The sequence below is a fragment of the Prenolepis imparis genome, unplaced genomic scaffold, assembly GCF_030444845.1.
Source record: "Prenolepis imparis isolate NDT839.2.m4 unplaced genomic scaffold, iyPreImpa1.0 SCAF_15, whole genome shotgun sequence".
NCBI lineage: Eukaryota > Metazoa > Arthropoda > Insecta > Hymenoptera > Formicidae > Prenolepis > Prenolepis imparis.
Window position 1 is genome coordinate 7,121,776 of NW_028141173.1, and position 16,310 is coordinate 7,138,085.

At 30.0% G+C, this 16,310-nt stretch overlaps 3 protein-coding genes across 4 annotated transcripts; 1 reads left to right on the forward strand and 2 right to left on the reverse strand.

The window, feature by feature from the left end:
• Positions 1–18: 18 nt before the first annotated feature.
• On the reverse strand, positions 19–9,574 carry Sc35 (SR family splicing factor SC35). 2 transcript variants are annotated; one of them, XR_014426948.1, is made up of 5 exons: positions 9,241–9,574; positions 8,520–8,663; positions 7,611–7,808; positions 5,488–5,587; positions 19–3,065 (listed from the first exon to the last, which is right to left on the reverse strand). XR_014426948.1 is itself a non-coding variant. In XM_083055284.1 (4 exons), exons 1-4 carry the CDS (start codon positions 9,420–9,422, stop codon positions 5,581–5,583), a joined length of 531 nt encoding a protein of 176 aa, XP_082911410.1. In that variant the 5' UTR covers positions 9,423–9,574; the 3' UTR covers positions 3,072–5,580. The 2 variants fall into 2 exon arrangements, 1 of the variants encoding a protein (XP_082911410.1); XM_083055284.1 differs by lacking the exon at positions 19–3,065 and having other exon boundaries at positions 3,072–5,587.
• A 1,769-nt stretch (positions 9,575–11,343) lies between these two features.
• LOC145946008 (protein FAM136A) lies at positions 11,344–13,421 on the reverse strand. Its single transcript, XM_083055355.1, has 3 exons — positions 13,269–13,421; positions 12,408–12,548; positions 11,344–11,760 (listed from the first exon to the last, which is right to left on the reverse strand). Exons 1-3 carry the CDS (start codon positions 13,350–13,352, stop codon positions 11,560–11,562), a joined length of 426 nt encoding a protein of 141 aa, XP_082911481.1. The 5' UTR covers positions 13,353–13,421; the 3' UTR covers positions 11,344–11,559.
• Positions 13,422–14,576: 1,155 nt separating this feature from the next.
• Positions 14,577–15,965, forward strand: LOC145945965 (THAP domain-containing protein 2-like). The gene is made up of 4 exons (XM_083055285.1): positions 14,577–14,880; positions 14,982–15,148; positions 15,352–15,459; positions 15,553–15,965. The coding sequence occupies exons 1-4, from the start codon at positions 14,780–14,782 to the stop codon at positions 15,954–15,956; spliced, it is 780 nt and encodes a 259-aa protein (XP_082911411.1). The 5' UTR covers positions 14,577–14,779; the 3' UTR covers positions 15,957–15,965.
• The last annotated feature ends 345 nt before the right edge of the window (positions 15,966–16,310 follow it).

Genomic DNA, 16,310 nt, shown 5'->3' on the forward strand with positions numbered 1-16,310 from the left:
GATTTAAAATAAAAAAGATTCATTTTCTCACGATTTGTTAAAGTGAAAAAAAATACAGAATGGCATCTAAGAATTTTCAACGTGTGCTTTCTCGCTTCTGACGTCATAATCTAACATGGCCGCGGCGAGGACCCAGCACCCCTATTCTGTAACTTTTTAACGCTTGCGTTATAATTATAACGAATGATTTACTAGGTTTGAACCAATGAAATTATAAGATTTCTAGTAAATCATGCGTTATAATTATAACGCAGCGTTAAAGAGTTAAACCCCTTGCACAATGCCAATAATATCTATTCCCTGCTCTTATTGGTGGATATTTTTTATTTCCTATTTCTATTGCCTGTTGCCTGGCATTGTGCAAGGGGCTTTACAGAATAGACCTGCTGGAGCCTTGAGCACTGATCAATGTAAATTATGTGTTAGCAGGATGTGTGCTTGTTTATTTTGTCTATGCAAATTTATCCTTGAAATGTTTACTATTCATAACATCTGTGTATGTATGATATTCAATATAGTTAAACATTAAAAAATAGCTTTTTCTTGTTTTAACTATTAAATTTTTTAAGATTGCACATAAATGGGAATCGTATGTGCAATATTGAAAAAAAAATCGTATTGCAATGTTGATAAATTGATTGTTCTTTTTTTTTTTTTTTTTTTTTGTTGAACTATGATTACTATTTGTGATGCTAATGCATTTAATTTTAATCAATAATATAATATAGTAACGTGTTGTGCAAAATGATATTTTTTATAACAAATCGCAAAAATTAAGATTTCTTGTCTATATAAATTATATTAGGATGGATCAAATGAATTCTTTCCCTAGTACTATTTCATGAATTGCCAAACATAAATAGTATGTGCTCTACTATAATTTACATGTAATCAGGTCTCATATTTCGATAATTACTGATGATCGATCGACGATATTTTATAAATTAGTCAGATTTTTTTTTTTCGCGAACCTGGTAATGATTTATCGCGCGAGAATCCGATATCGCGTTCCAAATATTCAAAGAGAAGCTAGCAGCAGGTATTTCTTAATATTACAAATGAATTATCATCTGAATTAGCATTTCTATCCCCTCTATCTACCTTTCTCGCATATGCATACATACATACATACATGCATACATCCAAACATACATACATACGTACATACATACATACATGCATACATACATATGTATACAGGGTGGGGAAAAATCCCGGACCCCTGAAATATCTCGAAGAGTGGGATATAGAAAACAAAAATATTAAATACAAAAGTAGTAGGATTCAAAGTGGGTTCAAATCACTTGATGGTGACCTTGATCTAGGGGTCAAAAGAGTTACAAGATTAACTTAAAATTTTTAAATGGGAACCGTTATTTTTGACTCCAGAAATGAAAAGAACGGAAAATTTTAGGTAAATAGGTTCAAGTATGTAGTTCTGTTATAGGGTTAAATCTTAAAAAATAAAGGTTCTCATTTAAAAATTTCAAGTTGACCTTGAAACGACTCCTAAATTTGACTCCTAGGTCAAGGTCAAAGTCACCATCGAGAGCCCCACTTTGAATCCTACTACTGCTACTCCTCTACTACTTTCTCATTTCAAGTTGACTACTTTTGTATTTAACATTTTCTTCTATATCTAGTGTTGTGTTTAGATGATTTTAAAATTAGCTAGATAAAGATAAGATGAAAATATATAAAATCTTAGATAAGATAAAAATAATTTTGTTTTAAATATATCCAGATAAAAGATAAAATTATATGGCGATTCATTTAGATAACTTCTAGTTAATATTATTTTTAAGACCGGTTATGTAAACACAGTTATAAAAAAAATGTAAATTATAAAAAGTATTTAAAAATATATTCATACTTTTATTTATAAGTTTTTATCGCTTACTGCTTACTGCTTTAGTTCTACTACTTAAGGCTCCTGGGTGCTCACCGCGGCCATATTGGATTGTGACGTCAGAGGCGAGAAAGCACACGCTGAAAATTCTTAGATGCCATTTTTTAATGAAAAGATATTTCGATTAAACAGCACTTCAGATGGCTTTAGCACACTCTTAAAAAACCCCGAAAACTATCCTTTTCTCTTTATAATCAATCAACATCTGTAAAATGATCGAGATATCAGACTTTGACATGCGGAATGACTGCGCATGTGCAAAGACCAGACGGACTGGGCTTCATAATATTACATTTTACAGCTGTTCATTGATTATAAAGGGAAAAGGATAGTTTTCGGGGTTTTTTAAGAGTGTGCTAAAGCTATCTGAAGTGCTGCTTCATCGAAATATTTTTTTATTTCGAAATGGCATCTAAGAAACTTTAGCGTGTGTTTTCTCGCCTCTGACGTCACGATTTCGACATAGTCAGCAAGGAACCAGGAGCCTTAAATATTTTTATGTGCTATGATCCAAAACCAAATTATCTGAACATTATTCTAAATAATTTAGTAAAGATAATACTATTTTTCATCTAAGATACAGATATAGATAATACATATTTTTATTATCTATATAAAGATATGATGACGCCAAAATTTCATCTAGATGATCATCTATATAATTTTATTTAGATAATAGCTGTCTATATCCTTCCGAGATATTTCAAGGGTCCGGGACTTTATCAACACCCTGTATGTATCATATGCGTATATTATGTATGTATATGTATGTATGTACGTATGTATGTGTGTGTGTGTGTGTGTGCGTGTGTGTGTGTGTGTGTGTGTGTGTACGTATGCATGTATGTGTGTGTGTGTATGCGTGTATGCGTGAATGCGTGTATGCGTGAATGCGTGCGTGCATGTATGTTGCCCTCTCTTTTGCCCTGAGTTTCGCAAACCCCCCTTGGACGAACCACCATCGTATCGTATCGTACCGCACCGCACCGGACCGGATCGCACCGCAACCGCATCGCACCGCACCGCACCGCACCAACACCGCTCTCTCTTTCTCGCTACTGCAATCTGCTTACAGCCCCCTGCTACTCGGCTTACTGCTTACTCTCAGCTACCCCATCATCGGCTACACCCGCGCCACGCCACTCCTTTCCACCGCCTGTGGCACCATAAAATAACAACTTAGTTATCATTGAAATACATGTGTCGCATCCGTGTATGAGAGTAGTGGTTTTCTTTTTTTTATAAAGGAAACAATAATTGAAAATAAACAGATAGGGAATCAGGGAGGGACATATTTCAATAAAATATCGAATCAATAAGCAAAGTTACATGTTTAGATTTTAGATTGTAGTGTAAGGAGACAATTGAACCTTTAGATTTTTCCTGTCAAGATTCTATGTATCGAGATCGTAGCACGGAATATATCGGCGATGATACAAAATATTAATTTTTAAACGCCTGTGTGTATGTATGATCTCCTTCTATATAAAATTTTTAATCCACAATACTTATCGCTCAAAAAATCTATACGAGTTGTATTTTTAAATTATATAAATTCCCCTGTATACATTTTTTTTTATTTAAAAACATTTTGACTTAATTGTTAGATGTCTAATATATTGCTTTTTTACGAAATTGTACATCATAAAATAATTAATCGTACACACAAGTCCATCGCGAAACACTAATTCAGTACCTTACAGCAAACCATCCTTGAATCGAAGGATCTATAAGCTTCCTGTTTCCTAGATTTCCCCCAAAAAATGCAACAATTCCAAAAGCTAGTCAATCACTAGCAAATAGATAATTTTAACATAATAATGTATAATAATTTATAATATATACCAATCCATACATATTTAATCTCTCTATATATGTATGTATGCACACACATATGTTCACACACATATACATATGTGTATGTGTATATATATTGAGCCAAAGATATTGATAATCTCTTTAAGCAGATTTAAATTATTTTTTGCTTACATATTTTTTGTACAAAAAAATATAAAATTAATAAAAGGAAGAATATTTTTTGCTTATATATAAATAAAGGGATATAGATTTAATAAAAAAATACAAAAAAATATTTTTTATTTTAGCTAAACACATCTGATGCAAACCTGATGAGAACTTTTCTTGATTATCTTTTTTCCCTCACTAATACAACTGAATAAATAAGAACTATGCTTTGAAAATATTTGGAAAAGATTTACTAGCAAAATATTATATTTTGTAATACACATTGATTTAGCAATTATATATTAAGAGTTTTTTTAATGAATGATATTTCCTAGATACATCAAATATTGCATATTAAAATTCATAAAGGAAAAACAAGGAATACGTAGACATATCCGTTTTTATGCAATTCACTTTGCTTTATTACAAATGAATCTACGATATTCAGATTTACATCGACGCAAAAACTTACTTCTAGAAATATATTGTCGTGCGAGAATAAACCTAAAACTTTGAAATCATTCTCAAGTATTAAAAGATTTCCCTTGAATTTAATGTGCACACCTAAAGACATTGTTGACAAAAACATTCTCAAGTAGAAGAACTACAAGTAAGAATACTATTATAAAGCATATTTTTAAAATCTTTATAAATTGTTGCAAGCTTTCAAAAAATTGTGTTACGTGCTGTTTGTTTTATTTATCTATTTTACATATCTTCTTATCTCCCCTTATTATTTATCTATAATATTATTTTTCTTTATCAATTTAAGGAAATAAAAGCAGTAAAGGTTTCATAAATTATAACATTGATTGTTATCATATGTTGAAATTAATTGATCGGAACAAGATGATAATTTAGTCGACATAAATTAACATATCTCTAAAATAAAATCATCAATTTGATCAAAAACTGATATTTATATAATACAACTCTAATCATCATTTTCTAAATTTAAAATCTCACTAAAAAAAGAGATTTGTTTACGATCGAGATGCTAGATAGTTACTTACAGTGTATATTTGAAGAGTTTTTGTAAACTCTATTTGCAATGTTTGTCAACATTGTTTAAAAGTGTGTACTAAGCTTTACCAGCATAACACTACACGATAAAGAATATTTTATATTTAGAAAGTTATTATTTAGAATTTTATATTTAGAAGAAATAAATCATAGTAAGGTGTTCCTGTTTTCATATTAATCTTTGTCGATGAAAAATATCATGAATGCTATATCTGTAGCTTTGTGGATTTCAAATGACAAATGTATAATGCACACAAATCTAATATTATATTAATTAAAATTTCTTGAACGAAATAATTAAATCATCATGTGAGTAGAATCAATTAATTGATTAATCGTATGAAACAAACGAGAGCGATAGATGTTGTATAACGAAAAGACGTTACAACGCGAATGAAAAAAAGGAAAGCGTGTGAGAAAAAAAATACATACGTGTTATAGGGTACAAACTAATCGCGTCTCCACAAATCAAGGAAATATGCAGTATTTAATTGAAATATAGATATATATATGTATATAACATATGTTTTTTAAATGATAGAAGAATATGAAGAAGCGTGCGAGTGTTGCTATAGAAGGTGATGGAATACCTTTTGCATTCTCAACTCATAGATTTATCGGCACTCGTTGGATGCGCGCGCTCATTTGTTGTTATCCTCTTGCACATCCTTGATTCCACCAGCTCAGTCCCTGAAAAATATAAAAATCGAATTCATAAATAAGTACTATACAGTCAAAAATTATTTTAAACCAAAGTGTTTCTTATAGATTTTTTGAGTGCTGAAAACGATGCCACAAACCAAATTTCACTAGCACGTCAGATTTCCAAAATAATAGAGGTTTAATATATAAAAAATGGCTTTTTTGCGATATTTGGAATTTTTTGTAAAAAAGTTGTGTGTGATTTTAACATTATCTGGAAAGTTTAATCAAATATCATAAATGTATTGTACATCCCCTATAAAATGCATTGTTTTTTATTCCAATACCTTACTTTTTAGCCATGTTATAAAAGATTAAGGCTCCTGACTCCTCGCCGACCATGTTAGAATTGTAAGAGGCGAGAAAACACACGCTAAAAATTCTTAGATGTTATTTCGAAATAAAAAGATATTTCGATGAAAAAAGCACTTCAAATAGCTTTAGCACACTCTTAAAAAACCTCGAAAACTATCCCTTTTCTCTTTATATCAATCAACAGCTGTATAATGTTATATGAGGCCCAGTCCGTCTGGTCTTTGCACATGCGCAATCATTCCGCATGACAAAGTCTGATCTCATAATCATTTTACGTTTTGTTGATTGACTGTCAAGGGAAAAGAATAGTTTTCGAGATATTTTAAAAGTGTGTTAAAGCCATCTGAAATAGTGTTTCATCGAAATATCTTTCATTTAAAAATGGCGTCTAAGAATTTTCAGTGTGTGCTTTCTGGTCTCTGACGTCACAATCTAACATGGCCACGGCGAGGACCCAAGAGTCTTAAAGTTGAGAACTATTTCTCATATGGAGATGCTCCTAAGGAAAAAAGGTTTTTTGGAAAAAAATATTTTTTACTAAATTGATTTTATCATTATTTGTCCCCCTTTAGAGCATACAACTTTTGTCTGGAACGTTTTTTTCGAAAATGCATTTGTTTCGAAAAATTCCAGATGGGCAACTAAAATGAGACACTCTATATATAAATATACATTTAGTAGAATCTATCACGATAAGTTACACTGTGTATGTGTATCGATAGCCTTGAACTACAAATTATGAGTATAATTATACGACTTCATCATCATAGGCGGAATATTTGCTATCTCAGCAAAACTCTGTATTTAAATTTTTCCTAGCATAACTAAGAAGACATCAAAATGAAAAAAATTCATTTTATAGGGAATGAACTGCACATTCATGACATCTGATCAGAATTTCCAGATAACGTTAATCTTTTTCACAAAAAAAGAATCCCAAATATCGTTTTAAAAAAGCCATTTTTGCATATTAAACCTCAATTATTTCGGAAACTTGACGTGCTGGTAAAAATTGGCTTGCGGCATCGTTTTCAGCATCCAAAAATCTATAAGAAACACTTTGTCTGGTTTAAAATAATGAAAAAAAAAAAAATTTTTTCTTTTGTAAACTAGTGTAATCCAATAATAATTCATCGCTGTTCGAAACTTTGATTATTTCTTTTTTATTTTATCAATCGAGTATAGTAGTGCCCATGATATAAATACAAGGGTATGCTCTTCCGATGGACGAATTTAGGACATTCTTGCGCAGCAGCCTGCCTACGTCACATTCGTACAGCCTCGGCTACGTTCGGATCACTTCGGCCCGATAAAATATGGCTGTTGCAGGCATACAAACGCGTAATTACATTGTTTATTGTTCATTTAATTATTTATTATATATTTTATTTTACTGATTGTCCCAAGTGGCGATGGATCTTACCCCTCGTATGTATGCAGGTAATGAGCTGCCAATTATTAAATATCGATAAGAAGAGAGAGAAGATTACTCATTATTAAAACTGTGCAAAATTTTGTTAATAAAATTGAAATAAAATTATTTTTCATCTTTCTCTACGTGTACTTGGCAAGCTAAGCATAAGCGCTTCGAATTTGACGCCTAATGATGACGTAGTCAGGCTGCAATTCTCATTGGTTAGCTGGCGTTACCATGCGCAAGAGCATACCCTTGTATTTATATCATGGTAGTGCCTACCTTGATTTGGAACGACTGTCCTTTTGCCTGTCCTGGGACTTGCTGCGCGAGCGTGATTTTCCGCGCGAGCTTTTACTATCAGAGCGAGAGCGACTGCGACTGCGGCTGTAAGAGCGCCTGCGATCTCTGTCACGACTGCGCGATCTGCTGCGAGATCGAGATCGAGAACGTCTACGATCTCTGCTTCTACTGCGTGATCTGCAAATACGTTCAAATATTAGACCTTGTCCATATACATATAGGATGGGCAAATTTAATATTCCATCTAAATATCTTCTTTCTTACCCCTTTTATAAAAAAATGTTTCGCACAAAAGTTGTTCGATTTTAAGAGCGACACGAGTGAGGGTCAATTTGTTTACAGATGACGTCATTTAAGAGAAATTCATTAATCATTTTTCTTAAATAAAAAACTTTTTTTTTTTTTTTTTAAATAAAAGTGGGTCTCACCAAATGTCTAACCATATGTATTAATTAGGATTAAAAAAATTTTTTTATGATTTCACGTGATTTCAACAATTTTTTTATATAAACAATAAAATAGGCTATTAAGAAGGTTCGTAAAGACACAAGTGAAAAAATTCTAAATAATTTTAGATGTTTATTTAGTTTAAATCGATGTATTTGATTAATGTGATAGAATAACAAGATTCAACAAACTTAATAGCTTATATTATTGTTGTATTATTGATTATATTGGTAATGCCAGTCTTATTTTTAAAAACTGATAATTTTTTGAAATATTAATATTATACAAACATGTGGGGACTTTAAAATAGGCTATCTTATATTAAAAAGAACATGTATATTGGAAATTTTATAATTTTTTCTTCCGTCCCCATTCTTATTATATCATATATCACCATTAATGTGCCTCAACGTTACAAAATAAAAATAACAATAAATTTACCTTCCACGACGACGACTTCCGCGGCTTCGATGAGGAGATGTTGGGCGTCCATATCGCGCCATTTGAACCCGTAGTTCCCTGCCATCCAGCAGTCTACCATCCATGGCATCTAATGCATCCTCCGCATCACGCTTATCATAAAATCTATCAAAGGATATATTTAAAGCATTTAATTTTTGTTTTAACATTTTGTTGACAGTTGTTTATGACAATTTTCTTTTAGAGAACTTTTATTTAATATAATAATACATAATATAATATAATAATACATAATATAATATATGATATATATATATAATATATATATATATTATATATATATATAATATATTATAAATATATTATAATGCTTAATATTTATTCCTATTCCTAATATTTTTTCTATTGTGCGCAAAGCCTAAAATATTAACAAATAAATTTTAATAAATTATAATATATGTATATTAAATAATTATATTATATATAGATTATATAAAATTTTACATAATACAATAATAGAGAACTTTGATTTTTAGCCGTTATTACAGTCTACGTAAAGAATAAATCGCAACGGTATTTCCGAAATCACACAGTTTGATGAAGTATGGTGCGCTTGTGACGTCAGCAGCATTATTGGCGTCGGTGTGTACTTGAGATCTTAACGGTCGCGTAAAATATATTCGGCTAAATCGATACGTGACAGACACATGTTTAATCAGCGTTAATCGCTATCCGTGCTTACCTGACGAAGGCGAAACCGCGACTTTCGCGGGTAAAGCGATCCCGGGGGATGTAAATATCGCCGACTTCGCCACAACGTTCGAACACGCGTCTGAGATCTTCCGGCGTTGTCCTGTATGTAAGATTGTCGACTTTCAGAGAGACCATCCCGTCGATGCGGGGCGGTGGTCTGCCGTAACTCATCTTCCCTTTACGAATTTAATCTTCGCGATAAAAAAAAACTAAGACCTTTTCCAGTCGACGAATATAATTACGAGAGAAGTTATCATCCAACAACGAGATCTCTTCGTCTCTTCGGCAACAAGAAAATGGCGAATACTCCGAATCGCCTTTAACGATAGACAATCACTATGTACGATGATACTAGATGCTAAACGATAAGTGAAATATTACTGGTTGAATGACGGTAGTCAAGTGAGTGTTGATTGGCTGGTGCGTTACTCTTTCCACACGATCGACCAATCAGAGCAAAGCGACTCGGTCGGGTGATTGGTCGATCTCCATCTGTCCAATGACGTAATACATAAACCAAGCATTCCGTCTGCACAATGAAGCCGGAAGTTGCGAGTGAGATAGTTGATTTGACACTTCTGGTTTCACTCGCTGCGCTACAGCAGAAGTATATAAGAATACTTGATCTATATACTATACAGGTAAAGAAAAAGTATCGGACCGGTAAAATATCTCGTCTCGAAAGGAGTGGGATATAGACAAAAGTGTTAAATACTAAAGTAGGATTCAAGGTGGGGCACTTGATGATGACCTTGATCTTGACCTAGAGGTCAAATTTAGGTGTCATTTTATGGTCAAAAATGTCTTATCTTAATTTTTTTAAATAGAACTATTATAATTTTTTTTATATAAAATGATTCCTTGCAATATTTGGCATAAAAAGTTATAAGGGTTGGATGACCAAATAGTAAATAGTTTACGAGATTTTTTGTACTTTAATGTGATATAATTCTAAATAAACTATAAAATATTTTGTAAAATATTCATTTTTCGATTATTTTACCTCAATACTTTAACAAAATAATGAAAGGAATCAATTGGTGTAAGTGTAAAAAAACAATTGTTTTTAAGAAACAATATGTAGCTGCTATAGTTGCAAATTACCATTAAAAAATTGTAATTAAATTTTTTTAACAAAATCGGTAGGTCCCCACTTTGTTTTTATACGTACCTTAATCGTGGAAAAGCATTTATTACATCAATAAAAAGAAAAGTGTGCACAAAAATGATTGTTTTATCGGTAAAACAGGACGGCTTTAGGATCCTCTTAATTTACAATTTATGAATTGTTATTTACAAAACTTACAAAATCAAAGAAATATTAATACTATTAATAGAAATATTGTTAATGAAAGTAATGTAGATTTTTGAAAAAAATATTTGTTATATAAAAATATGCTTTCTCTAAAAATCTGCATTATATATTAATATTTTTTATGTACTATTTATACCATTATACATATACTATTACTTTAATTTTTAATGCATTAATTCACAAACGCACGCACGCACGCAATACATATAAAGTTTTCTGTACATCTTTATTATGTATTTATTTATTAACAAAAACCAGAAGCGAGCGTTTATTTATATTTATGTATTTTTTTTGTATTTTAATTTTATTGTTATTTTCTTTTTATATATGTTTTTAGGTATTTCATATTTTAGTTTATTTTTTTTTGTTTTTGTGATTATTAGTATTTTTTATATTTTTATTTTTTTTTAATGTGTACTGATAACGGGGATAACTCCCCTATGTAATCTCTTTGGAGACACAATAAATATATCTATCTATTAACAAAAACCACCAATTTGTGTATGTAGCATAAAATATATTTAATAATCCAGAATTTCTGAAAAAAATAATTTTTTAACAATTATTGATATATGTATATTATAATATTTTATACCTATATATATATATATATATATATATATATATATATATATATATATAATCTCTTATTTAGTCACAATTAATTCTTTATCAATTGTGAAAAAAAATTGTAAGTAAAAAAAAAAAGAAAAAAAAAGAAAAATAAATACAAAAGAAAAGAAAAGATAGAAAGAAGTCAAATAATCTATTTAATAATGCCACATGCTCTTTTTCTGATAGATAAGTTTCTCATTACATTGTTAAATTAAATATACAATATTCGCAATAATACGTCTATGAATAATAAATTTTGAAGTTATTGCAATTATTTTGTGCAAGAAAACAGTTTTTATGTATATTAGGCATAAAAAGATTTTCAATTAAAAATGTTAAAAATTAAACAAGGTTTATAATTTATTTTCAAATTACAAACTATGCAAACTCGTTTTTACTGAGAACCTTTTTCATGGATTTTTCCAAAGAGAGTAATAAATTGCAATAAGAATCCACACATACAACAGCACACTTCTCAAATTCTTCGCTATACCTATCCACTTCAACCTGTGTCGGATTTGAACCCATTTTATCTTTTATATCATCATTGCATTCCATTACGCACCTTTGCAAACGATTCTGGAAAATATCTTATTTTAAAAAGTAAATATACAGGGTGTCTGATAATTCGCAAAAACCAAACTAATATTCATGTATGTACACTGTGAAAACCTCAAAAATCAAATAATCCTAATTTAATGTGTAAATTGTATAAGTTTTATGTATCTAAATCATATAAATATAATAAGTTTTATATATGTAAATCATATCAGCATATTATATTAAATATATTAAATTTGTTTTCTCATAATTATATATATATTTTATGTTTTAATGACTTTAGCAAAAAATATTACAAAATATAAAATTCCATAGTATGTAAAAGCTGACCAAAATTAAATCAAATCACATGTAAAACCAGTCTAGTTCATTATTACTTGCTACTCATAGTTTATTGTTCCTGTAGATTGACAGTATTAAATATAATAGACTACAACTCAATTAGTCATATCGTTAGAGCATTCAATTCCTCAATGCTTACGTAGATTTGTCAAAATTGGCATATTACTCGCTCATATTTCTGCGAATCTATACAAACTATGAATTTTGGCAAACTATAACAAACTATGTACTATGAAATTCCAGCTTAAATTATTAAATAATTCTGACAACTAAATAAATACTAAAAACTAACACTAAAAACTAAATAAATTGAATTTTATTACCTGTACTCGTTCAACCTCTCCTTGAACATATTGTTGCGCCTTATTTAAAGAAGAACTACAATTCTCTACACAGTTATGAACCTTTTGTATGCTAAATGTTTCATTTTCGCAACATTGTGCAGCACACTTGTGCATATCTCTCTGAAATCAGATGTAATTTATGCTTATATGTAAAATACAAAAGTAATAATTGAAATTGCTACTGTTAAAAGAATAGATTTCTGTGCTATGTAATTTCTTTTGTATAATTTGAATATATCATAGACTCTTCATTGTAATAAGGTAAGAATTTTTTTGAACATCAAATAATATGTGTATGTGATAATGTGTAAATTATTAAAGTATGTATAAATTATTAAGTATTAAAAATTAAAATAATATTCTGTACATTGCATACAAAGATCTATTTAATCAAAGATCTTTTACAATTTAATATTTATATGACATAATAAATTTTTTCTTTTTAGCAAAGTAAAAAACTTTTGACTTTAAAAAGTTTTTGATGTGAATATATCTTTCACATTCATATTTAATAAATTGGTTCAAATAAATTAATTATTTGATCAAATGATTTATGGATGTAGCAGCTATATTACTAATTTATTCATAAAATAAATACATAAATTTATTCCATCAATATAATACCATTTCCTAATCTTAAAAAATATTAACAGCTTATTTCTATTTTTTTAATATTGAGCGATTATTTTTATTATTATGTTTTTATTCTATTTGTTAAAAGATATATACAAACAAATTTCATTAAAATCAATAAGTAAGTTTATTTCTGTATATAATTCTAAATATAACTAATATTTGTTGTTATATATAAAATCAATTTTTTTCACTCGATAAAAATACCTGCATTTTTCGTAAATAAGTTTTATCAATTTCCTCGACCATTTTCGTCATATGATCTTCTACTCGTTTTTTTTGTTCTTCCATTTTTGTTTTGCTTTATTATTATAAAATTATTTGTGCAAAATATAAAGCATATAAAGCACGTGTGAAATAATCATAGATGTATAATACCAGAGAGCGGCCACCGCGATTCAGCGGACGCGTGTACTAATGCGCCCCCTGAGAAAGTGTATATAAACTACGTCGTTACGCTCGGTAAAAAGCGTGGTAAATGGTTCGAATCCGTGATATGGTTCATATCCAAACTACTCGGATAAGAACCGAGTTGAGAACTAAACAGATGAGTCAGACAAGGACCAACATCGCTCTGGCTTTGTCTCACCAACGATGAGCGTCTCGTGGACTCGTGCGGCGGCAGGCACGAGATTTCGCCTTTCGCGCGTAGCGTTCCACGTAATTCGAGGACAAAATTTTATGACATTAAACTATGGGCAATATATAAAAAATTAAATATATTAAATATAAGGTGTAAAATCAGATTATAAGTTAAATAAAAATTATATCCAGTTTCCTGAGTACATTAAAAAAATTGTTTTCTGAAAGTGCATATTAAAAAAAATTGTTGAATTAATTTTCTAATTAATTCCCGAAAATATTCTAATTTGCATAAATAATAAAAAGAAGTGCGAGTGACGGGAATTGAACCCGACTCGTAGTACGTACACTTAAGTCCGTGGTTATCACGTTACTGATTGTGAATCGGGTTCGATTCCCGTCACTCGCACTTTTTTTTTATTATTTATGCAAATTAGAATATTTTCGGGAATTAATTAGAAAATTATTCAACAATTTTTTTTAATATGCACTTTCAGAAAACAATTTTTTTAATGTACTCAGGAAACTGGATATAATTTTTATTTAACTTATAATCTGATTTTACACCTTATATTTAATATATTTAATTTTTTATATATTGCCCAAAGTTTAACGTCATAAAATTTTGTCCTCGAATTACATGGAACGCGCGAAAGGCAAAATCTCGTGCCTGCCGCCGCACGAGTCCACGAGACGCTCATCGTTGGTGAAACAAAGCCAGAGCGATGGATTGTTGGTCCTTGTCTGACTCATCTGTTTAGTTCTCAACTCGGTTCTTATCCGAATAATTTGGATATGAACCATATCACGGATTCGAACCATTTACCACGCTTTTTACCGAGCGTAACGACGTAGTTTATATACACTTTCTCAGGGGGCGCATTAGTACACGCGTCCGCTGAATCGCGGTAGCCGCTCTCCATGGACATAGGAATAAAGGGACAGAGCAATAGCTGCGGGGGGTGAAGCCGTCTCCGGGGAGCGGGGAACTACGGTCACGTGGTACTTTGGTGCCGCATTGGCGATTGGTTGTGATCGCGCAAGCGCAATCTTTCATCGAGAGTCAGAAGTGTCATGGAAGTGTCAGAACAGTTTTATTGAGTTATAATTCAAAGAAAAAATATACTGTTTTTACAATGCCACAGTGCATTGTAAAAAATTGTAAAAATCGTACAAGAAGTCGTCTCGTTTTGGGACAAATAAAAGAAAAAAATATAAATAATGTCTCATATCACCGGTAAGAAAAATCATATTTTATTAGCATATATGAAAATTATATTGTATTATCAAAATAAGAGAAATGATATAATATAAAGTAACACATTTATTTTTTAATAGATTTCCAAAGAATGAAAAAGCAAAATTGCTTTGGTTGAATATACTAGAGCTAAATGCGGAATTAGTTCCTATTGGAGCAAGAATTTGTTCCGCACATTTTGCAGAAGATGCCTTTAATTTTTTATATGGTACAAAGAGACTTCGACCAAATGCACTACCGTATATAGGTATCAAATAGTATTATTATTATCAGGATTGAGAAATAATACGTTATTTGTAATGCCATTATTATTATAATTTTTTTCTGTTTACAAGTTAGTAGTGGCATTATTTTTATCAAATAACTTTCCCAACTGTCTGATTTATTGTATGGCACAAGATTATGCAGTTTTATTTATATATTGCTTTGTATCTTATGTTTACTTGCTAGAACGTGTGATTGAGAATGTTCCAAATGATGGTATTATTGCATCAAGTTCTGTATGTAATACTTTAAAAATTGATAGAGCCACATCTCCTATCCCTGGATGCAGTCATTGTAAGAAATATTTCATCTTATTTAATATAATATGTGTAACAATTTTCTAAAAAATTAAAATTTGTTATACATTATATTTTTTAAATTTTTTAGTTGCGGATCAGTCAACAAATACATCACCAAAGAGAGACCATAACGCTCTTGAAAAGGAATACCTCCACAAAAAATTGCAAGACACAAAAACCTCTTTTTCAAAAAAGTTTAAACTTTTGCAACAGAAGGTTCGACGAAAGGAATCACGAATAATCTCTTTGGAGGCAATTCTTAATTCACTCAAGAAAAACAATATGTTAGGGACTGAAGAATTGCAAATATTACAAGACATAGGTGGGTCAAATTCTAAAATATTAGAAAGACAATTGCTTAAAAATAGAGGAAAACCTGTAAACAAACAATTTGATAGTCGACTTAGATCATTTGCTCTAACTTTACATTATTATTCGCCAATGAGTATGCGACATGTATTTAATAAGCTAATTTTATTTAAAGGTCAATAAATGTAATAAAATTGATAAAAAATAATTTTGTTATTAATAATACCATCCTAATCTCTTTATGCAATAAATATTGACAGTTGTACAATTTATTAAAGAATGAATTATTTATCAATATTTAGGTATTTACATTAACATTTTATAATAAAATTTTTAATATTTTATTATAAAACTGTAACCAATACTTACTTCCATGGGCAAGTTATATGCTGTTGCAAAATCCGTTAAATCACATTGTTAAATGCAGAAAAGTGAAAAATAATTTTCTAATCTTAAAAATCTTAATAATCATAAATATTCTTCTAGTTATTTCTATTTATAAATAGTTTTATTTTACTGAATTCATTGCAATTAATT

Bases quoted from the DNA above. Each gene is read 5' to 3' on its own strand.
- Sc35 (XM_083055284.1), bottom strand. From the start codon at position 9,422: ATGAGTTACGGCAGACCACCGCCCCGCATCGACGGGATGGTCTCTCTG. The intron at 8,664-9,240 runs GTAAGCACGGAT...ATCCTTTGATAG, and splicing joins CGCGGTTTCGCCTTCGTCAG to ATTTTATGATAAGCGTGATG. The intron at 7,809-8,519 runs GTAAATTTATTG...ACGTATTTGCAG, and splicing joins GGAAGTCGTCGTCGTGGAAG to ATCACGCAGTAGAAGCAGAG.
- LOC145946008 (XM_083055355.1), bottom strand. From the start codon at position 13,352: ATGGAAGAACAAAAAAAACGAGTAGAAGATCATATGACGAAAATGGTC. The intron at 12,549-13,268 runs GTATTTTTATCG...ATCTGATTTCAG, and splicing joins CTTATTTACGAAAAATGCAG to AGAGATATGCACAAGTGTGC. The intron at 11,761-12,407 runs GTAATAAAATTC...GATATTTTCCAG, and splicing joins GAGAGGTTGAACGAGTACAG to AATCGTTTGCAAAGGTGCGT.
- LOC145945965 (XM_083055285.1), top strand. From the start codon at position 14,780: ATGCCACAGTGCATTGTAAAAAATTGTAAAAATCGTACAAGAAGTCGT. The intron at 14,881-14,981 runs GTAAGAAAAATC...ATTTTTTAATAG, and splicing joins AATAATGTCTCATATCACCG to ATTTCCAAAGAATGAAAAAG. The intron at 15,149-15,351 runs GTATCAAATAGT...TTTACTTGCTAG, and splicing joins AAATGCACTACCGTATATAG to AACGTGTGATTGAGAATGTT.